Source organism: Chiloscyllium punctatum, chromosome 32 (assembly GCF_047496795.1).
Source record: "Chiloscyllium punctatum isolate Juve2018m chromosome 32, sChiPun1.3, whole genome shotgun sequence".
Classification (NCBI taxonomy): Eukaryota; Metazoa; Chordata; class Chondrichthyes; order Orectolobiformes; family Hemiscylliidae; genus Chiloscyllium; species Chiloscyllium punctatum.
In genome coordinates, this window is record NC_092770.1 from 52,368,191 (window position 1) to 52,392,300 (window position 24,110).

General features: G+C 39.2%; 1 protein-coding gene across 2 annotated transcripts in view; it reads left to right on the plus strand.

The window, feature by feature from the left end:
- Positions 1 to 24,110, plus strand: part of sult4a1 (sulfotransferase family 4A, member 1) — a 52,613-nt gene that overhangs the window by 16,815 nt on the left and 11,688 nt on the right. For both annotated transcript variants that reach the window (XR_011953447.1, XM_072552382.1), the window contains exons 2-6: positions 7,478 to 7,608; positions 11,365 to 11,445; positions 14,263 to 14,389; positions 17,677 to 17,771; positions 23,027 to 23,165. Coding sequence is in view for 1 of the 2 variants with exons in the window: in XM_072552382.1 (XP_072408483.1) it covers positions 7,478 to 7,608; positions 11,365 to 11,445; positions 14,263 to 14,389; positions 17,677 to 17,771; positions 23,027 to 23,165 (573 nt within the window). In the remaining variant the exon portion in view is untranslated. The remainder of the gene's footprint in view (positions 1 to 7,477; positions 7,609 to 11,364; positions 11,446 to 14,262; positions 14,390 to 17,676; positions 17,772 to 23,026; positions 23,166 to 24,110) is intronic.

The window sequence follows — 24,110 nt, forward strand, 5'->3', positions numbered from 1 at the left end:
ATGTGTGTAAAGCTCATAGTATCCTCTCAGGGTAATGCCATAAACTACCTGCAAGGCCTATTAAAGGCAATAGCTCCTGTTGATTTTCCAGTACAGGTATAAACGTTGAGATTGTATTTTGCACCTAGGATTTATACATGGCATAATAATTAGGGATCAGCACTTCAGAATTTTCACTTTATCAACTTATCACAATCTTTTTATTATGTGACTGCAGATAATACAAATGTGACAGAACAAAAAATTAAGCAGCAATAAAATTCCACTTTTCCATTCCCCTTCTTTCCCAAATATCATTTTCTGAATGCAACAACTTAGGCTAAGTAAAATCTTGCATTGCTGCACAGACCATTGTAGCCTCTTCAGTAATTTCTTCACCTGAACCTAGATAATTCATGCCAGTAGAAAATCTGTCTTTACTGATAATGGATGTTTTAGCTAATTATGATCTGTCTATCTAAGTGTCCTATGCATTCTTCACAGTGGAGGTCACAAGAGAATAACTGTGAAGGTGAACTTTGCCTGAAATGTTGATAGTCCTCCTGGTTTAAGCTTCCAGAAATTAATTGAAATGCCACATCCCTTCCTTTCTGACTGAGAGTCAATAAATCAGCATATATCACTTTTTTTTAAAATTCAAATATAACATTCTATAATTTTATGGTCCGTTTCTGAGAGGCCCATATGAGGTTGCCAGAATCTCACCAGACTATAAGGCTGCTTTCTCATTCGAGAAAGAGATGGCTGGTGGTGATTTAACCTGAGGGTCGTCATACCTCAGATGAGGGGAGAGGTTGAGAAAGTGAGGCCTTCACAGTAACCTCAACCAGTGATAGGAATTGAACACATGCTGTTGGCATCACACATCAACTGTTCAGCCAACTGAGCTAAACTGATCCCAATTTGGTTTTAACAATAAAGTAAGTAAACCAAGATACTGACATATGATACTATTTGAAAAACCGCAGTAAAAATACAATTCCCTTTATTCTAACACCAACATCTTACTGTACCTCAAACATAAAGAAATTAACTTCTCTATCACATCTGTAGTTCTAAATTTACTTTTTTTTTTGAAAAATTCCTAGTCTTGAGCATTTGGTAGCCCCTTCCTTGATTAGCCACACAATTGAGCTCAGACTTCCTAGACTTCGAATAACCTCATTCAGGATTCAAACCAACAATTTCTAGTCTGCAATTTTTAAATTTAAATCCTAACATCTGAGGTAAACCTTATTTCCTCACAGGTCCAAAATAACACCTTCCTCTGGGAGAATCTGGTTCATATATCTAACTTCAATTTTTGTGAACTGAGGAAAAAGAATTTTCAAGCTATTGATCTTTTCCCAAGAAGAAAATAATTCCTGATCCCTCTAAAGCAAAAGCAACTTATTGCTCCTCCGTGTTTACTCTGCCCACATATAAGATACTCGATGCAAACAAATCCCTGTTATTGCCGTGAGTTAGAGATGCCGGTGTTGGACTGAGGTGTACAAAGTTTAAAAATCACACAACACCAGGTTATAGTCCAACAGGTTTAATTGGAAGCACACTAGCTTTCGGAGCGCCACTCCTTCATCAGGTGATTTCTGTCATGTCCTTGAGCTGGAATGCACATTCACAGCTCAATGTGCATCCCAGCTCAAGGGCATGATAGAAACTACCCGAAAGCTAGTGTGCTTCCAATTAAACCTGTTGGACTATAACCTGGTGTTGTGATTTTTTTAACTCTGTTATTACCACAAGCACTCCCTCTCTCATACTGTTTTTAAAAAAAAATCATGACCTGTTCAGCATTGAAGTCACTCAGACATACAGTTCAAAATTCACAAGCCACTCATTCAAAATTTTATCTTGAAAGTAAATAAAATTTAAATATTAATATTAAAATATATGTACATCACACTCCTTACATCACACAATCCATTTTTCTCAAAGAATATTTTCATTATTTAATAGACAAACGTAGCAGAACAAGACAAAAAGTGTACAGAGCCTGACGTGTTATTTTATAATTTGCAAAACATTATTTCTGTATTTGTCAGGTTCTGGTCAAAGTGACAGCATTGTAGTTTTATGTAACATTTTCATGTTGGAAACCTGTCTTAGAGCACTGTTCAGCATGACGAAAGAAAAAAGAATCGTTAGAAGGAATTGTCAGGTCAGGCCAAGAGATTAGGTGGAAAGAAACGTTTTCAGAAGGATGACAGAAGGTAAGGCATTGAGATAGGAATTGCAGTAGACCGGGATATTGTGCCTGAGTAGTATATGGGCTATGAACAAGAATTGAATCAGTATCAGAGGACTGAGGAATGCAAGCAGGAATAAAACACTACAATGAGATGAGAAAAATTGCCATTTCTGGACAAAAGTAAGGATGTTGTAATTCGTACGTTTGTGGCAGTGTTTTCAAACTTGACATTTTTGATAATACATTACATTTAATTCTACATGTATTCATAAAACCATGCAATAAAATACAATGTGAATGTGCATTCCAGCTCAAGGACATGATAGAAATGTTTCTGGTAATTCATTGGGACAAGGGAATGTGTTAAGCAAATTCACTATCATTCTTTCTATTTTTAAACTGGAAGTCTGCTTGCTGGCATGGGGGACATCATAATACACTTAATTCAATCCTCTAAATGTATCCTAGGCAGGAAGGGATTATTCTTGCAACACAGATCAAAATACTATTTTATGTTATGCCACATGAAACTCAGCCAAAAAATATGGACAACTGCTGTGTTTCTAATACTCTCTATCAGTGACTATGTTGTCTTTTCCACTTGCCTCCATCCTTAGAGCCAGACTGAGCCTCTAACTTCCAATAAAGAACATAAAGTCAGCAAAATTGATACAAATGATGTATGTTCATACTTGGATATTGTGCTGCACTTCCAATATTCCTTCAGTAGAAAAGTATTATTTGCGATACAACATTGAAAAAAAGACTTTTATCATTTCTATCATGAAAGTTCTTCCATGAGTGATTCTATTATCTGGTTCAGACTCTTATAGTACAACTATTATTTATTTTTTTTTCCTCTCCAACTCATTTCAGATACTCCCTGCCTACTCCTTACATACCCATTGTTGCTAACCTGGGCACCTGCCAGCTCTTCTCAAAAACAGTGAGCAATGTGCAAGAAAAATTGAAAGATTGAATTTTCCCTCTCTCTCGGAGAGATATCAAACTCACCTCTTCTGTCCTCCCCATAGCTTTGCAACTGATTCGATGCTTGTTGTGCTATTTTGGAGCTCATCCCTCTAGCTATTGCCCAGTTTTAACTTTGCACAGCTTCAACAGCAGGAACGACTTGTGACAAATTTTGTGCAGTTTAATTACTAGTTGATTTCTTCTGGCTGTTACTAAGATTCTATAACATCTACATTCTGTAGATGTTTTGAGTTCCAAACATCAACAAGGAGTGGTGTGTCAGGTGCTGAAGGAGGTTTTTCTTTTTGCTGATTTCATGCTGTAAAGACAGCAGAATTAGCATTGGGAGTAGAGCACACAGCCTGTCAGCCCTGCTCTACACTCCACGTGATCAAAGCTGATCTTTGGCTTCAACGCCTCGTTCCCTATGTCCCTTGTTTCCTTGCAGGACCAAAAACAGTCTATCTCAGCCTTAAATATACTTAATGATGGACCATCATTGGACAAAGAATTTTCAAGATTCTCAGTCTTTTGAGAGAAGGAGTTTCTCCCCATCTCAGTCCTCTCCTGATCCTAAGGCTGTGGTCCTGTGCATGCTCTTTGATCCATTTAATGGCAGTGGTCATACTAAATGCCCCCTAAACCATCTCCAGCTTGTACGTCACAGTAAGTGGGATGAGCAGGAAGTGGGAAATAAGTAGGAGGAATCAGTATGATGATACTATCACCTTTGTTTCATCTGTGCCCCTCACCATGCCCTCAGCCATGGCAATAGACATTCCAACTATGGTCAGTACCATGGAGTTAGGACTTGCAGAGACGCCTGTCCATTTCCACTTAGTTGTAGCTGCTTCTGGTTGTTGGTCACTTTGTTCCACAAGAAAGAGGGAAATATGTTATTGATTGTCATGTAAACTGCAGAATAGGCTGTCATGGTTATATAATGGGCAAATCATCTCTGAGCTGTGCCTGAAATTTGCACAAGTGTTAGGCGTGTGAGGGTAAGCTCAGACATTTGAATGTTTGACAAATAACTTGACGAGCATTAGCGGAAGGCAATATCAAGTTGGAGTTCTACCTGCATTACATTGAATAGCCAGAGGTTTACCTCACAGAGTAATCCCTGTACCTGCTTTCAGGAGCTATCCAAGTAAACTCTCATAGGATTGTGTAAGTAATGAGTTTATTCACACTGCCGCACATCCTGAAATGATGGCAACCATCTATTCTAATAATAAGAAATACCCAAACTATTCCTGTCAAATGCTTGTCTACAAGACAAGATGAAGAACCTTTTCGTAACTCTTAAATCAAAACAGACTAAAAGGACTTGTTTTGATATTAACAATTTGAGAAGTTATTCATTTTACAGATGACAGCAGAGGCTGAGCAGCTGGTGCATTCTATGTAACAGACAGTAAACATGTAGAGAACCCAGGAGGCTCTCACTGTAATGATTGCTGACTGCTCTTTTTCCACGTCAAAAAATGTGGGTTTATATTCCCAAATGATTCTTTGATACTCATGATGGTTCAACTCAACTGCAATAATTTGGCTTTGCTACACTTCCTGTTACTAAAATGAATAAACCACCAAACCAAAGCATTGGAATTTCAACCCTCCAACTCCAAGCCTAACACTGAGCCGAGGATAGCTCTGAATTTAGAACTACGTTAGACCCTTTCTCTGCCAGCAACATAGAACCCAGGAGCAGGGGTAGGTCCGATGGCTCCTAGGTCCTGCTCTGCTGTTCTTTGAGATCTTGGTCTTCCCACACCTTCCCTCTATCACTTTATGTCTGTGTCCAAAAGTGCATTGAATTTTTTTTTAGTATAGACAGTGAATAAAAATCCACAGCACTTTGAAGTAAGAGAATGCCAACATTTACAACATTCTCAATAGCTGAAGCTTTATTTTTTGATCTTTAATTCCAGATTTCAGCCTGTTGGCACCTACCTTGTTAAGTCCTTCAATGATTTTATGTTTTAGTAAGATAATCTCTCATTCGTTTTTTTTAAACTTAAACTCAAAGGCCTAATCTCCTCTTTCTTCACAATACACCCATCTCAGGAATCATGCCAGTGAATTTTCATTGCATTCACTCCAAGACAAGTGTCTCCTTTCTTTGGTGAGGAAACCAACTAGAGTAAGACCTTTCTACTCTTATAATCCAATTCTTCTGTAATAACATTTAACATATAAAATGCCTTAATGTTCTTTGATTTGTACATAAGGGTAGACTGGTTCTTCTATATATTAACACGCTAAAGTCTCTCACCCTTAAAATATAAATGTAGATTATTTAACCAACCTAAAATGATAACTGTACATTTCTGTCTTGTTTTTCTCTCTCACTTAACCTGTCCATATCCTTTTGGAGCAGACTTTTTATCTTCCTCATGACTTGCTTTCCAATCTAACTTTATATAAAGTGAAAATGTGGGTACTTTCTATTCTGTTTCTTCAACTGAGTCATTGATATGTCAGACACATCAAAACCTTTCACCCAAGGGGCCACGTTCCAGTTTTGTTTCTGAATCATGAGGCCAGTGATGTTTTGTCTGGGGTTGGGATTGAAATTGGTCAAATACTGTTCAACAACCAGTATCCAGGAGGATGGTGGGGAGAGGAGAGAGAGGAGTGAGGGATGGTGCTGAAAGATTGGCAGTGGTCTGGCAGCACACATCCCATGAACTTGACTTTCAAAAAGTTCTTTCCTGCAAGCTATAGCTCATGACACCTCTGTGGTGCCATAAACTGAGTCCTTTAAAGCCTGGCTTGACTATGTCAGAATTGCAGAAGGCTAGGACATGGTGATATCCGCATTGAAGCTGGCCAGTTGCAAATCCAAGGTTGCAACCTGAATCCTTGAAGGTCCCAATGAACATGGAAAAGCTTGGGAATGGTATCAGAATCCTGGAATCAGGAACTGCCCAATTTTTTAAAACTTCACTCCTGACTTGGTGAAAATCCAGGCAGCTGTGTTGTCAACTAAAATGGAAGGACTTAAGGAGAGGGATCGGAGTGCAAATCATCAGTTAATCATTTAGAAACAATTGCCAGTGACTGGCTAAAGGGCAGCATTGGTGAGGGCCTTTGAAGAACAGGAGTAGGCCATTCAGCCCCTTGAGCCTGTTCCATCATTCGATAAAATCGTAACTGATCTGTGGTCCTGATTTGGAGATGCCAGTGTTGGACTGGGGTGTACAAAGTTAAAAATCTCACAACATCAGGTTGTAGTCCAACTAGATTTCAGAGTGCTGCTCGTTCATAAGGTGGTTGGAGTATAAGATTGTAAGACACAGAATTTATAGCAAAAGTTTACAGTGTGATGTAATTGAAATTATATGTTGAAGAAAACCTGAATTGTTTAAGTCTCTCATCTTTTAGAATGAACATGTTGGTTTCAGTTCTTTCGTATGTAAATCACAGAACATTCAAAAGTCACATTCTCAAGTGAACTTTAACAATTGATGCTGCTGCCCAGTCTCCTAAATGGGGAGTGGGCTTAACAGAAAATTCTGGGCCCCAGAGGGAATGCATTGAATCAATTAACCAAATAATCAATTATCTGAACGAAATAGTGCCCGCCCATCTCGTTTGAATAATCAAGGTTCATCTGTGTCTGCCTTTGGCCCATATCCCTCAATGCTTTGCCTAACAAAGGTTTCACTATCTCAGATTTAAAGTTAATAATGCATCCAGCATTCACTGCTGTTTGTGGAAGAGTTCCAAACATCTACCAATCTTTTTGTGTGGAAATGCTTCCTAATATCTGTCCTGAATGATCTGGCCCTAATCTTTAGACCCTGCTTCTTAGTTCTAGAATCCCCAGTCAGTGTTTATCAACTCTGTCTGTGTCGTAGAATCCCTACAGCACAGAGAGGCCATTGGGCCAATCAACTCTGCACTGACCCTCCGAACAGTATCCCACCTAGAATCAGTGCCCTCCCCGCACTTCCCTATCAACCCGTTCCCTGTATTTCCAATGACTAACCCACTAACCTGCACCTCTTTGGACTGTAGGAGGAAACCGTAGCACCCAGAGGAAACCCATGCAGGCACTGGGAGACACGATAGTCACCCAGTGCTGGAATCGAACCAGGTCTCTGGCGCTGTGCAGCAGCTGTGCTAACTTCTGAGCCACTGTGCTGTCTTTTCCTGTTAATATCTTGATGCTTAAATAAGAACACCTTCAACATTAAAAGTTCCACCAGTTAACAAGAAGTAGGAAGGCACGCATTGAATACATAGAATTACATGCTTAAACTGAACTCAAAAATTAGATGTTTACTTGCCATGGTTTGTTGACAGGAACAAGTCTACTTCAGGAGCTGGTGTATCTAGTGAGCCAAGATGCTGACCCAGATGAGATTGGAATAATGAATATTGATGAGCAAGTGCCTGTGCTGGAATACCCTCAGCCTGGCCTTGATATCATTAAGGTAAGAGTACTTGATTTGAATGTGTTTCATTTCGTTTCAGTATGTGGCATGGATCAGGTTGAATCACGTGTACAGCAAGTTCAAATCTTGTCATTCTCGAACTCCTTTGGTCCTGCAAAAACCCTTTGTTATCTTTGTATACCCATTCTTCATTTTTTTTCCTCTGCTTTCTCCATCCCACGTTCTCCACTCCACACTGCCTTTTTCTTTTCCCCTTTTGGTGCCGTGTGAATGATCTTTGCCTGATACTTCTCATTTTTCCGAGGCAGGGTGGGAGTTATTTAAAACCTACCAAAGGATGAACAAGGAGAGGATAAAACCAGGTGACAGAAATTGAAATGCCAGCTAGTGAGAAACCAAAAGGAAGGCTATAAAAACTTAGTTAAGTCCGTGAAAAAGTAAAGGCTGGTCAGGATAAATGTGAGCCTATTCCTGGTGTATATGAGTGAATTTATAGTGGAGAATAGGAAAATGGATAGAGAAACTAAGCAATTACCTGTGTCTGTCTTCATGGAGAAAAGTACTGAAAGGGAGCCTGGAATACAGGGCAACAAATTGACAAACTGAAAACATTATTAAAGAGCTATGACTTGGGAAAAAAATTAACTGGATGAAACATTGATAATTCTCCCGGACTAGATGTACTATATCTCAAAGTGTTGAAGGAAGTGGCTATAAAGATAGTGGAGACATTAATGGTTATTTTTCAGAACTGCATACTCATTAGCTTGCGGTCAGTAATGGGGAAAATGTTATAATCTGTTCTAAAAGATGTAGAACTGGACACTTAGAAATAATGGTAAAATTAGGCTGAGTCAACATGAATTTATGAAAGGAAAATTGTGTTTGACAGACCTGTTGGAATTTCTTAGGATTTGACTTGTAGCATAGACAAAGGAGATACAGTGGATCTGGCATATTTAGATTTTCAGAAGTCTTTTGATAAGGTCCTACACAGGTAGTTAGGAAATAAAAGTGGAGTGTGTGGAATTGGGGGTAATACGCTACTATGGATTGAGAATTGATCGTGGACAGAAAGCAGAGAATAGATGTTATTCTCAAGATGGTAGGCTGTTTCTAGTGGAGTAACACAAAGATCAGTGCTAGGTTGAGAACTATTCACAGTTTATACAAATGATATGGTTGTGGAGACCAATTGTAATATCTCACATTTGTTGGTGAGACAAAATGTAAGTTGTGAGGAAGTTGCAAGGAGGCTTCACACAAACTTGGACACACTACGTAAATGGACATGGACATGAACATGGCAAAAAGAATATAATGTGAATAATACTTTGGTAGAAAAAGCAGAAAGGCAGAATATTTCCTAAATGGTGAGAGCTTGGGAAGTGTTAGTGTCCAAAGAGACCTGGGAGTCCTTGCTCATGAGTCATTAAAATGTAGTTTGCAGCTACAAAGATCAATAAGGAAGGTAATTGATATACTGGCCTTTATCACAAAGGGATTTGAATCGAGGAATAAACTTGTCTTGCTGCAATTGAGACCTGGCACAATATTTTATACAGTTTTGGTCCCCTTATATACTTGCTATAGAGGGAGTGCAATAGAGGTTCACCAAGGCTAGTGGAATTTTCTTATGAGGAGAGTTTGAGGAAACTAGGCTTGATTTCATTGAAGCTTGCAAAATTTAGAGTCATAGAGTCCTAGAGATGTATAGCATGGAAACAGACCCTTCGATCCAACTCGTCCATGCCGACCAGATATCCCGACCCAACCTAGTCCCATTTGCCAGCACCCGGCCCATATCCCTCCAAACCCTTCCTATTCATGTATCCATACAATTGCAAGATTAGCCTCCAAGACTTCCTCTGGCAGCTCATTCCATACACGTACCACCCTCTGAGTTAAAATGTTACCACTTATATATTTTTTTTAGAAAAGACTTCTTTCCCCTCTCACCCTAAACCTATGCCCTCTAGTTCTGGACTCCCTGACCCCAGGGAAAAGATTTTGTCTATTTATCCTATCCATGCCCCTCAAGATTTTATAAACCTCTAAGGTCACCCCTCAGCCTCCGATGCTCCAGGGAAAGCAGCCTTAGCCTATTCAAACTGTCCCTGTAGCTCAAATCCTCCAACTCTGGCAACATCTCTGTAAATCTTTTCTGAACCCTTTCACGTTTTACCCTTCCAATAGGATGGAGATGAGAACTGCACACAGTATTTCAACAGCGGCCTAACCAATGTCCTGTACAGCCGCAACATGACATCCCAACTCCTGTACTCAATACTCTGACCAATAAAAGAAAGCATACCAAACTGTTTCTTCACTATCCTATCCACCTGCGACTCCACTTTCAAGGAGCTATGAACCTGCACTCCAAGGTCTCTTTGTTCAGCAACACTCCCTAGGGCCTTACCATTAAGTGTATAAGTCCTGCTAAGATTTGCTTTCCCAAAATGCAGCACATCACATTTATCTGAATTAAACACCATCTGTCAGTTCTCAGCCCATTGGTCCATAATCTTCTTTGCTATCCACTACACCTCCAATTTTGGTGTCATCAGCAAACTTACTAACTATACCGCTTATGCTCCTATCCAAATCATTTATATAAATGATGAAAAGTAGAGGACCCAGCACCGATCCTTGTGACACTCCACTGGTCACAGGTCTCCAGTCTGAAAAATAACCCTCCACCACCACCCTCTGACTTCTACATTGAGCCGGTTCTGTACCCAAATGGCGAGTTCTCCCTGTATTCAGAGATCTGTCCTTGTTCACCAGTCTCCCATGGGGAACCTTGTTGAATGCCTTTCTGAAGTCCATATAGATCACATCTACCGCTCTGTCCTCATCAATCCTCTTTGTTACTTCTTCAAATAAACTCAATCAAGTTTGTGAGACATGATTTCCCACACATCAAGCCATGTTGACTATCCCTAATCAGTCCTTGTCTTTCCAAATATATGTACATCCTGTCCCTCAGGATTCCCTCCAACAACTTGCCCACCACCAACGTAAGGCTCACCGGTCTATAGTTCCCTGGCTTGTCCTTACCAGCTTTCTTAAATAGTGGCACCATGTTAGCCAACCTCCAGTCTTCCATCACCTCACCTGTGACTATCGATGATACAAATATCTCAGTAAGAGGCCCAGCAATCACTTCCCTAGCTTCCCACAGAGTTCTAGGGTACACCTGATCAGGTCCTGGGGATTTATCCACTTTTATGTATTTCAAAACATCCGGCACTTCCTCCTCTGTAATATGGACATTTTTCAAAATGTCACCATCTATTTCCCTGTATTCTATAATGTTTTTATCAGGTACATGTACACTGGATGTTTTCCCTGGCTAGTGAGTGTGGAAGCAAGGGATATAATGTCAGAGTAAGGTGGAGGCCACTTAAGATTGAGATGAGGAGGAATCTTTGAAATCCTTGAGCCTAGAAGGCTGTGGAAGGTCAAACATTGAGCATGTTCAAAACAAAACAATGATACCTTTCCAGAGACTATTGACTTCAAGGGTGATAGTCCAAGATTGTGGCATTGAGGCAGATGATTCGTAATGATCTGGTTGGAGGGGGGGCAGGCTTGGTTGAATGGCAACTTCTTTTCCTTTATTGCTATCAACTCTGTAAAACATCCCAATGCTTGGATGCTTGTACCTTGTTCAGGCCCTTGGTTGGAAATACTGTGGATGAAGGGACAGAACCCAATGGAGACAAAAGCTGAAGAAACCTATTCATTTTCGAAAGGTAAATTGCTGCAGGTTGACTTTATCTTTTTCTTTAGGAATTGACATCCCCTCGCCTCATTAAATGCCACCTGCCGTATCGTTTCCTGCCCACAGACCTGCACAATGGACAGTCAAAGGTAAAATATCTGCATCAAGCATCATCAGTAACAGTTTGCTGAAACTCTTCAGAAATTGATTTGAATTACAAATGTTGGAACTGAACTCATCCATATACATCCATCGGTCATTCTTCTCTTGACTTTTTCCTGCACTTTCTCCATTACATATAGCAGTGGATCATTGTCGGGACAGATGCTTATATTTGGGTATGGAGTAGGAGTGGCCATGATGCAGATCTGACACCCTGTTCCCAATGGGCTGCTGCAGGATACTTGCTGGTTGGATGAGTAGGCACCTGGCTAAGAGCAGTGAGCAGTGTCAGTGATGAGGCTGGGAACTTGGTGTGGGAAGAAAGAAACACTTCATTTAAGATGGGACTGCATTTAAGATGGTTGATTAGATTAGATTAGATTAGATTACTTACAGTGTGGAAACAGGCCCTTCAGCCCAACAAGTCCACACCGCCCCGCCGAAGCGTAACCCACCCATACCCCTACATCTACATTTACCACTTACCTACCACTATGGGCAATTTAGCATGGCCAATTCACCTGGCCTGCACATCTTTGGACTGTGGGAGGAAACCGGAGCACCCGGAGGAAACCCACGCAGACACGGGGAGAATGTGCAAACTCCACACAGTCAGTCACCTGAGGCGGGAATTGAACCCGGGTCTCAGACGCTGTGAGGCAGCAGTGCTAACCACTGTGCCACCGTGCCACTCTCACTGTTGAGTGAGTCTCCTGAGAGTATAAGTGGGTGTATGTGTTATCTGGGAGCTGGTGAGAGTGCACGAGAACAAGTGAGAGCAAGATGAGGTCCAGAGAGAAAGAGAGAGAAAAAGCGAGCATGAGTGAGACAGACTGTGTGTGAGTAAGTTAGAGTGAGAGAGATGGCGAGGAAATTTGAGTGGGAGGGAAAGTGTGTGTGCACGTGTGTGAGAGAGAGCAATGATGAGTGTGTGTGTGTATGTGTGTGTTTGAAACAGTGACAGAAAAGACATTTGCATGTGGGAGACTGTGAGAGGAAGGAGAGAATCAGACACCAACACAGCCTTTCCCTCGTCTTCCTTCCTCAAGCCTATCCACAAATCAGCCTGAGGGAAGAGGAAAGCTTGGATTGAAAAGTAACCAACTTTCAATCCCCGCCCTTTTCATATGAACTTCAGAGGCTAGTTCAGAGTGTGTGCTTTTAGAAGCTAAAACAGATTCAGTGTTAGTTAAACTCAACTCCTTACACACTGGTCCCCAATCTCTTCCCTGGTGATTAGGGGTTCAGAACTAGGCAGTCTGTTTTCTAACTCTGTTTCTTAACTAAGATGACAAGAAAAGATTTTATTAGTTGGATGTGCTGATTTGCACTTTATTTAATGGCTATGTTTATTCGTTCTTCATTCATCTACACTGTCAATTTATTACTCTGAAATTTTTCTTTTTGAAATTCACATTGACTGTTGTGCCAAACTTTTGCCTTCTGAACTGAAAATTGAAAAGTGGGCTCTCGTATGAAAAGATTGCACAAGTCTGCTTTAGAAGATAGAATACCTGCTTCTGGTATTCACTGAGAGGGATTTAAAATTGTTCCAAATTTTTTTACCTTGAGGCTAGCAATTTACTCTTGTTGGTGCGCACCTGTTGTAATGGAGGGCACAGTAGAGGGAATTAGACCACGAACTGAGGGCTCTTGTGTCCCTATCTCTAAACAAGAGTCCCTGGTTCAAGTCCTACCTATGTACTAAAACCTCTGGTCAGATTGATTGTAAAATATCTAGATCAGGAAATGACTTATCATAATTTAACATGGGCCTTACAATACATGGACCCTGCGCTCACTTAATCAAGCAAGTCGTTCTGGAGGCACACTGCATGGAAACAGACCTTTTAGTCCATCTTGTCCTAGCCGACCAGACATCCCAATCTGACCTCATCCCATTTGCCAGTATTTTGCTCATATTCCTCTTAAAACCTTCCTATCCATATACCCATCCAGATAAGTTTTAAATGCTGTAATCGTATCAGCCTCCACCACTTCCTCTGGCAGCTCATTCTAGACATGCATCACCCTCTGCATGAAAAAGTTGTTCCTCAGGTCCTTTTGTAAATCTTTCCACTGTTACCGGAAACCTATGCCCTCTGATTTTTGACTCTGCCACCCTAGGAAAAAGACCTTTGCTCTTCACCCTAACCATGCCCCTCATGATTTGATAAAATTCTATAATGTCACTGCTCAACCACTGATGCTCCAGGTAAAAAAAAGCCCCAGTCGACTCAACCTCTCCCTATAATTCAAACCCTCCAGTCCCAAAAACATCTTTGTAAATCTTTTCTGCACCCTCATAAATTTAACAACATCCTTCCTATATAAGGCGACCAGAATTGTACGTAGTATTCTAAACATGCCGTGACCAATGTCTTGTAAAGTCATAACATGACATTCTAACTCCTAAACTCAATGTTCTGACCAATGAAGGCAAGCATGTCAAACACAACCTTCACCACCCTGTCTACCTGTGACTCCACTTTTTCAAAGAACTATGCACCTGCGCCCCTAGGTCTCTTTCTTTTTTCAGCAACACTTCTCAGGGCCCAACCATTAACTGTAGAAGTCCTTTCTTGGTTTGCCTTACCAAAATGCAACATCTCACATTTATCTAAATTAAACTCCATCTGCCACTTTCACCTCCATCTCCATTTTCCAGCACCACACTCTCGACTCTAATCCCCAGCATCTGCAGTCCTCACTTTCTCCTATATTACTGATCTGGCATGTTACAAATTATTTTTTAGTGTTGACCAAATTGTGTGTATAGTTGTTGTACAAGTTTCTCACCACAGGTTATATGCATGGCCAGAAATCCCAAAGATTTAGTGGTGTCTTACTATCAATTTCATCGTTCGTTACGTACAATGAGCTACAGGGGAACATTCCAGGAATTCTGCCGGCGGTTCATGAATGATAAGTGTAAGTATCAGAACGATTTCATTAAGTTGCTTCAGCCTGTACAAAAAAGGAAGATTTTCAAAGGTGGAGTCAATCAGGCAACTGCATAATGCGTTAATCAACTGAGATACCAAATAAAACCTTAAACTTGCAATTCACAGACATGCTAGCTTGGATTTTCTGTTTGTTTACAATCAACCTTTGTGACGAAAATAAACAGAACAAGCTCTAAAGAGTCATCATAACTGTCCTAAACTTTGGTTCTTCATCTATTCTCTTATGGTTCTGACTTCAATAAAAGTAGGAACTTTAATACACTCAGACACTAACAAACTTGCTTAAGATACGTTTATTTTAGATATTACTTCCAATCTTTTCTACCCACTAAATATGAACATTTATTACTGTTTACTTGCGTGAAGTAGGGGAATTGAAGAATTTTGTGCTGAAGCTTAATTTTGTTGTCATAATGCTTAGATATGCATCATGTTCTTTCTCACTGTTACATCTTAGTTGGTTAAGAGATATTATGGCAGGTATTAACAGCCAGCCATATTTGCAAAATGATAGATCATAGAATTGGGAGGGGGAAGGGAATCCCTTCTAGCAATAACTGTCCTTGTGCTTTTTGAAGGAACAGTAGGTCCAGTGGATGTTTGCAAGCAGCTCAGGCTGTACCTGAGCTGGATGACAGACATTGGCAAGCTCACTGAGGTGCCCAAGGTAATGGTTACAACTGAAGTTGTCAACTACTGGTGGCAACAGAGCTGTGGTTGATAACAGTGTAAAAGGAGTCTTATAAAAAAGGAGATAATGACACCCAACACAGACCAATAGAGTCATAGTCTTCGAGTCATACAGAATGGAAACAGACCCTTTGGTCCACCTATTCCATGCTGAACATAATCCCAAACTAAAAAGTCCCAATTGCCTACTCCTGGCCCATTTCCCTCCAAACTTTTCCTTTTCATGTACTTATCCAGATGTCTTTTCAAATGTTGTTGTAGTAATTCTACCTGCATCCACTACTTCCTCAGGATGTTTATTCCACATGCGAACCAATCTTTGTGTAAAAGATTTGTCCCTCATGCCTTTTTTTTTTTAAAGCTATCTCCTCTCACCTTAAAAAATGTGCCTGCTAGTCTTGAAACACCCCACCCCTCCCCATCCCCATCCTTGGGAAAACATAACTACCATTAACTCTATCTATACCCCTCATTATTTTATAAACTTTCAATAAAGTCACCTCTCCACCTTCTACACTCCGTTGAAAAAAGTCCCAGCCTATCCGACCTTTATTTACAACGCAAACGTTCCATACTGGCAAAATTCTGGTAAATCTGTTCTGAACCCTCTGCCACTTAATAATATCCTTCTGATAACTGGGCGATCAGAACTGGACACAGTATTCCAGAAGAGACCTCACCAATGTCTTATACAACCTCAATATAACTTCCCAACTCCTATACTCAAAGGACTGAGCAATGAAGGCAAGTGTGCCAAACGTCTTTTTTAACCACTCTGTTTATATGTAACGCAAACTTCAAAGAATTATGTACCTGCACCCCTAGGTCTCTCTCTGTTCTACAACACTACCCAAGGCCCTACCATTAACTGTATAAGCCCTGTCCTTGTTTGTTGTCCCAAAATGCAATATCTCACATTTATCCAGATTGAACTTCATCTGCCACTCTTCAGCCCATTGACCCATTTGATCAAGATCCCTTTGTAATCTTAGAAACATTTTTCACTGTCCACAATGCCACCAATTTTGGTGTTGTCCAAAAACTCACTAACCATGCTCTCTATATTCTCATCCAAAATGTTTATATAAATGATGAAAAAAAGGGGAACCAGAACCAGAACCAGAATCCTTGTGGGACACTGCTGGTCACAGGCCTCCAGACTGAAAAGCAACCCTCCACCACAACACTCTGTCACTCTGTCATTAAGTGAATTACGTATTCAATTCGCAAGCTCACCCTGAATCCCAAGTGACCTAACTTTACTAATTAGTCTACCATGCAGAACCTTGTCAAAGGTTTCAGTAAACTATGTCTACTGCTCTGCCCTCATTGGTCTTTTTGGTAACTCTCTCAAAAAACTTAATCAATTTTCCTTGCACAAAATCGTGCTGACTATCTTTAATCAATCTTTGCCTCTCTAAATGTCCATAAATCCTATCTTTTATAATTACATCCAACAAATTACCCACAACCAAAGTCAGACTCACAGGTCTGGATGGGTATATGAATAGGAGGGGTTTGGAGTGATATGGGCTGGGTGCTGGCAGGTGGGACTAGATTGGGTTGGGATATCTGGTCGGCATGGACGGGTTGGACCAAGGGTCTGTTTCCATGCTGTACATCTCTATGACTCTATAACACAAGAGAGACTGAAGTCAAAATAACCAAATAAACAATTAACGTGGAAATCTGTCAGCCTCTGCTTCAAAAGTCAACATGCTCTGCTCACTAGTTGGAATCTCAAAAGTATCCATTTTAAATATATAAATAGATCTGCAGGAACTGTCCAAAAATACTGTAAATTTAATTGTGGGATCTATTTTTTTAACAAAATTGCCTGAAATGAGAGTTCAATGAGGCCCATGCACATAATAAAACACTTTAGAAAAATACCTTTAAAAATCAGGTCGTCTTATTGGTCACTTTGTAAATGTACTGCTTGGGCTTTAGTCAATTTTGCAAGAGGTCTGCACAGAATTTGCTGCATTGTTGCACAATCAGTTCCTAAATTTGTGGAGTAACCTGGAAATTATAAGCTGGAAAAAGCACAGATAAAAATGCAGGCAGCATGACAAATTTCTCTGACAGTTACATCATTGAACACACCGACATGTGAAAAAATACCAAGCAGAGTAATTTGATGTACAGACATTGCATTCTTTAATGATAATGAAGAATGGCATAATTTTAAGACTGGATTCATAGGCAGCTCCCAGAGGTTTTAAACTATAATTGTTTACTCTCATATTAAAAGAGAAAACCCTACACGGATTTAAAATATATTGCTGACTTCTTTATTCAGTTTAGAACAATTATGACTTTATCTTTCTATCTCAAATTATTGCTGAGATCTCTAAGTCTGCAATGTTGAATGTTCAATGCTACAGAGTGAAATCAAAATTGGATCAATAAGAACATTTCTTCATAACAGTTTTGAAATAAACCACCATATTGAGTTTTCCATTTTTGATTCTTTTGTGCAGAATAACCTAGAAGATTCTCAAATATTTCATGTGCTAATGAAGAATTTCTAAGTTGTTAACATGTCTGTCACCCTTACAGTGGGTTATGGTTCATGGTTTGAACATGTTCAAGAATTCTGGGAGCATCGTATGGATTCTAATGTCCTCTTCTTATTGTATGAAGATCTGCTTAAAGTAAGTCTTGTGTGGATCACTCCTTTGTCTGGGATAGAATGTATTTGAACCAGATGAGCAAAGTGATTTTAAAAATTGAATAAGACAAAAGACCTTTTTAAATCCCGTCCACCTTTAACTAACATGACAATCTATTGAAATGACTTTGGTGTTATGAATTGAAGAAGCGAATGTTTTTTAAAGAGGTGTAAAACTTGTAAATGTTGATATTCAGAGAGACTTGGGTTTAGTCATAGAGTCATAGAGTCATAAACTCGTACAAGAACACAGTTAGCATGAGATGTGTGAAATTCTTTATTTTAGAGGGCTGATGAGGCTGGGTTGTTAAGTATATTTCAGGCTGATGTAGACAGGTTTTTAATCAGCAAGAGACTTGAGGGTTATAGGAAAAAGGCAGGAAAATAGATTTGAGGATTAACTGTGATCTTATTGAATGGTGGAGCAGACTATATCTTAGTACGATGGCATTAAGTTCTTTGCATGTTACTTTTCTTCCCAACAAGCTGATTTATTTATTTATCTATCTAATTGTTTATTTATTTGCTTGTCTGTCTATCTGTCGAGTTCATTACAAAATACAGTGAAAAGCTGCTAAGAAAATGGCAGCAATCTTACCTGGAGACTATTCTCTCTCTACCACGTGACAGTGGCATGCAACGTGTGAAAAACAAATACATTCTAATGGATTGGAATACAATAAATTCTTGCTTACCATTTGCTTGGTTAAATGTTGTTTATGTTTAATATTGAATATGCATAGGATAAATGAAAAAATTGAATGTCAATGCCTTTTACACATGTTGCAGGTCACTGCCACATAACCTTGGTGCAGAAAGGTGAAAGAATTGGCTGGAGAGACAGTGATCATCTTTCAGAATGCTGTGGATTCTGGAACAATGTCTCCAAATTGGAAGTTTCCAAGTTTAATCTCACAATTTAAGAAAGAATGAGAACTACAGTCCTGTCCCAGATCTGAAACCTGACGTTAGTAATCGGGATGATGCTGGAATCTGTTATAAAATATGGAATAACTGGATACTTGAGAATAATGATCTGATTGGGCAATCAACATTGATTTATGAAGAGAAAATGAAATTTGACAAACCTGTTAGTTTTTTTCAGGATGTTTTCAGTCAAGGTGACAAAGGAGAAACAGTGAATGTGGTGCATTTAGAAGGCTTTTTATTATTCCCACACTGGGACTTAATAAAACAATATCAGTATCAAGCCCATGAGACTGGGGGGATGGTGGCGGGCAATATATTAGAATGGATTAAGGATTGGTCAACAACGTAAAGCAGAGAGTAGGATTGCAGATTATGACCACTGGAGTACCGCAAGCTAAGTGTTTGGACCTCAGCTGTTCACAATCTATATCAATGCTTTTGATGTCGAGGCAAAATGTAACATTTCTAAGTTTGCATGTGACACCCAACTAGATGGGAATGTATGTTATGAAGATGATGTAAAGAGACTTCAATGGGATTTGGACAGGCTTGAGTGACTGGACAAAAACATGGAAAATGGAATAGACTGTGGCAGAATGCAAGCTTACCCACTTTGGAGGATAGGAGTTGCAGACAGTTTCTTAATGATGAAACCTTGGAAAGTGTTGACTTACAAAGGGACCTGAGTGTCCTTGTTCATATATCATTGAAAATTAAAGCAATTTTCAATGCAATTAAATTAATTGCAAGTAAAGCAAGCAATTAGTAAGGCAAGTAGCATGGGGCCTTTTATTGCAAGAGGAATTGAGTGCAGGAGTATCCTGCTTCAATTGTGTAGAACCTTGATAAGATGGCACCTGGGTATTGTGTACAGTTTTTGTCCCTTATGAAAATGCAGCAGAGATTGCTGGAATTACAGATTGTCCTAGAAGGAATGATTGTGGAGATTGGACCTGCATTGTTTAAAAAATTAGAAGAATGATATGTAATGTCATTGAAACTTAAATTCTTACAGAGTTAGGCAGAGTGGATGCAGAAGGAATGCTTTCCCTGAATAGAGGGTTTCTGGAACCAAGGGACAGAGTTTCAGATTAAGGGCAAGCCACTTCGGACTGAGATGAAGAAGAATTTCTTCATGCAGAAGGCAGTGAATCTTTGGAATGATTTACCCAACATGTCTGCGGAAGCCTGATCATTGAACACATCCACTTGAGATCAATAGATATGTGGATACTAATGACATAAAGTGATATGGGGGTAGCGCAGGAAAGTGACACTGAGGTAGATGACCAAGCCATGATTGGGAATGGTGCAGCAGGTTTGAGAGGTTGAATGGCTTTTTTGTACTCCTTTGTTCTTTTTAAAAGATTCTATATGATTACAGATTTTTCTATGATGAAGCAGAACTGTTATCGGAGCAAACATCCCTAAGACATAGAAATTGTGTTTCTAGTATTAGGAATATTTTTTTTTCAGTTTTATGCTTCAGGACTAATGTGCTCTGAAAACTGACTTCTATTTAGAGTCACCCAATCAGATTGCTGCAAAGAAAATCCTCAATTTTATTTACGTGTATCATTGATTTTGTTTGAACACATTTCTGTGTTCCTTTTTTCCTTTCTCTGTCTATTTTTAAATTTAGAACCTTTTTCTCAAATGTGTCCACATTTTCTCCTCTTAGTTAATTCTATTCAAAATCATGTCTGCAAACCTTTTTATTTGGGAGGAATGTTAACTGCAAAAAACATCCGTCCATTTATTGAACAGAACACTATGGTGATGGGTTTCAACCTGACCAATATCACAATGCCAAAGATTTCAAAAGATATCCTTAGAAAATCTGACCGAAATTTTAATTATCCATGAAGCCTATTTTGGGTTTGTTGCTGGATTATTAAAAAAGAAATATCCTTCCATACCAGCACCACAGATTGTCTATATCAACTACATTCTGAAAAATTGTTGAAATTTTTCAGCATGAAACAATCTCTTTTGAAGAGAGATGGGTTTGAGATAGGGGTGGAGGGTGGAATTAGCTGCACACCTCATTCGAAATGAAACCATTCTGATGGTGAGGTGGCAGTCACCAAGTGCATCAGTAATTTATACTCTGCTCTGGCAGAGGTTCGTCCTATATTACTCTGTCAAGATTACAATGCATTGGTCTGCAGTGTTTTCACCTGATTATATGTATTATTTTTATTTCTTTCAATAAATATTTTTTCTTTATCTTTTTCTCCTCTGTGATAAATCTTTTAAAACATGTTGGAACATAAACCTGTTTTGTTTAGCAAGTCAATGCATAAACTTAACAGTATAATTCTTGGCCTAAGCAAATGCTACATACACCCCAACCATCAGCTAATCGTGAATTGTTAGCTTCAAAAGAAATTTTAATGGGCAGGACCCTCAATAAGTAAGAATTGATGTAGCTTTCTAACGTGACAGTGAAGCTGTGAATGGTATCTGATCGTACAATCAAGATTCCGTAATTTTGTGTGTAATCTGTTATTTCCAAGGAAACTACTTCCTTATCAGGAACTACGCAATAGCAAGTGAGCTGACTTATCTTCTATCTTATTTCTCTCCCATCCATGAGGGAAGAGCACACCATGTTGGCCTAAATAAACAGGAATTCCTAGCATAAGGTTTTGCAAAGGAAATAAAAGTAGGTTAAAGCTTGAGCATTCCATGGGCGAATGGTTCATCTTCTGATTCCTCAAAACCTTCCCATCACCATCAATACTCAAGGCAAGATAAGTGTAACTCCAACAACACTCAAGACAAAGCAATCTGCTTGCTGGATACCTAATTTATCACCATAGTCACTCATTCCCTCTGTCACCTGCACACAATGGCTGCAGCATGTGTCTTCTACAAGATGCACTGCAACACTTGCCAAGACATCTTGAGAGCCCCACCTCCTGAACCTATCACCTCTACCACCTCGAAGGTCATGAGAAGCAGGCACAAGGAATCTCAACCAATAGGTTCCCTTCCATGTTACACAGCAAGTCATTGCATCAAATTCCAGATCTACAACTGGTCACACCTCACTCAATCAAGGTTCAAGAAGGTTGCTTGTTATCCTCTCCTTGCGAGGTATGAACATTACACTGCTACCAATGTCTATGCCTATCTGTTTAAAAAAAATTAAGGTAATGGAGTTCTGATTTGCTTGCTTGATGAGCTGAAGACAATTGAATATTAAAGTTTTCTTGGAATAATAGAGGTTGGGTGTCTGGGAGCAATAATACATCATGTTAAATAATCAGAATGAAGCAGTTTAGAATGACAGCATTTAGATTTCACTTTTCATTCAATTTAGAAACTGTGAGAACATGCTGAGTAAAGACAAGATACCTTACAACTAGGGAAAGCGAGAAAATCATTTTCATCAACAAAAATTTGCATTAATATTTATCATAAAGTCTCAAGCCATTTCCTTTGGAATCAGTAAACAGTAGATACAATATCAAAGATGGAGGTACTGGAAGGTTAGTCAAGGCAGTGAGTTTTAAAATGGAGGTGTAGAGGCAAGGTATTAGGAAAGGGAGATGCTTGGGGTTGATGTATCTGAAGGAAAGACTGGAACACTTGCTTCCAAACCTGGTCAGGAGTGGAACGGTTAAAGACTTGTTTCTGCTTTCTTGGATGTGTAAAAATGATTTGATTTTGCCTGGAGAGGAGTGATTGAGTGATAGAGGAAAATCATATAGCGCTAAACAGATCATGTGCCCTCATAGGAAGATAATCAACCTGTCTTCCATATGCATATCATACAATATCCACCAAGTTGGTTTTGTACGAAAGTTCTCAATCTAGCATTAAAATGTACTTTTAGCTACAATTCATGGTGGTTCCCATTAAGAAGGAACCATTTAAAATATACAAATTAATAGGAAGGATGACATCAGATGATTACACTCAACAAACAACAAGTATAGTAAGGGTGTGGAATGCTTTGCTTGCAACGATAGTAGATTTACCAACTTTAAATACCTTTAAGTTGTCATTGGACAAGCATATGGATGTACTTGGAATAGTGTAGGTTAGATGGGCTTCAGATTGTTATGACAGGTCGGCGCAACATCGTGGGCCGAAGGCCTGTACTGTGCTGTAATGTTCCATGTAACAACAGAAACTGGATATTTGTTTTCAACAACTGATTTTTATCAATGGAAATATTGGGTTGACACTTGAAATATTGATGCCATAACTCTCCACAATTTGGAGAATAATTTAGCAGCAATTTTCACCATGATCCCCAGTTAAGATTTGTTTTTTTTTTCTCCCTCTTGTTGCAAGAACCTTGCAGGTACCGTAGAGCTCTTAGTGCGGTTCTTAGGAGTGTCATATGACAGGACTCAAATGGAATCTATAATTGAACACTGCCATCAGCTTGTGGACCAATACTGTAATGCAGAAGCACTTCCCATTGGAAGAGGTGAGTACTGAGAAAAGTAGAAGATAGGAATCTTTTGGTTTGTAATGAAACAATGGAAGCAACTGTGAAGCAATTGTCATATTACATACGATTATCATAAACAATGGAAAATGTCATAAAGTAGGACTCTTTTTTTTTTAAAATTAAAGTTACTCCACTGTATGCATACTTAACTCTGGTTATATTAACATATATCATTGCATTTGTGAATCTCCAGCTTATAAGGACAGAGGGAGATAAATATGGATGCTTTCCATAGGATGTATCATATTTCGAAGAATTTGTAGAAAACAGATTATGCACTTTCTACTGTTAGAAACATCACAAAATGTTGTAAACTGAAGTATATGCTTCTTCAATGTATTATAAATGTGAGTAATTTCTGTGGAATAATCCCCACAGTCTTCACTCCATCTTGGCTTTATATTTCTTTAGTCAAAGGAGCACGCTTGGGATCTGTCTGTTCCAGACACTCTGGAACCAGTTATGACAGGTCAAAAGAGAAGCACACAGTAACACTTTATTTAACCTTTTGCAGAATTCCAACTTTTTGATTACCAAACTCCTCCTTTTGCAATATTTTTCTGACCTCTGCCTCATAGTTATGTCAAAGGTGTTGTTGAAATATCTTGCGCTTTAGACATTTTAAAGAGAACACAGTATGATTGTGAGTTTCCACGTGCAGGTGAGGAAAGCGTATAGACTTGCTATTGATCAGTTGGGGCAGTTGATGCCATCTTGCTCCCTGCAGCCATTGGAATTCAGAATCTGAATTTTCCATGTGAATTTTTAAAGGATACTACTCCATTTTAGTACAGATTATCAATGAAAACATTCAACTCTGGCCCTTAGCTGTTCTACACTTATCAGGTTCACCTGTCTTTTTGGAACTTCATACAGTCTGTTGTGTTAAAATGAGCGTCAATTTTTTTTGGGTGATTTTTG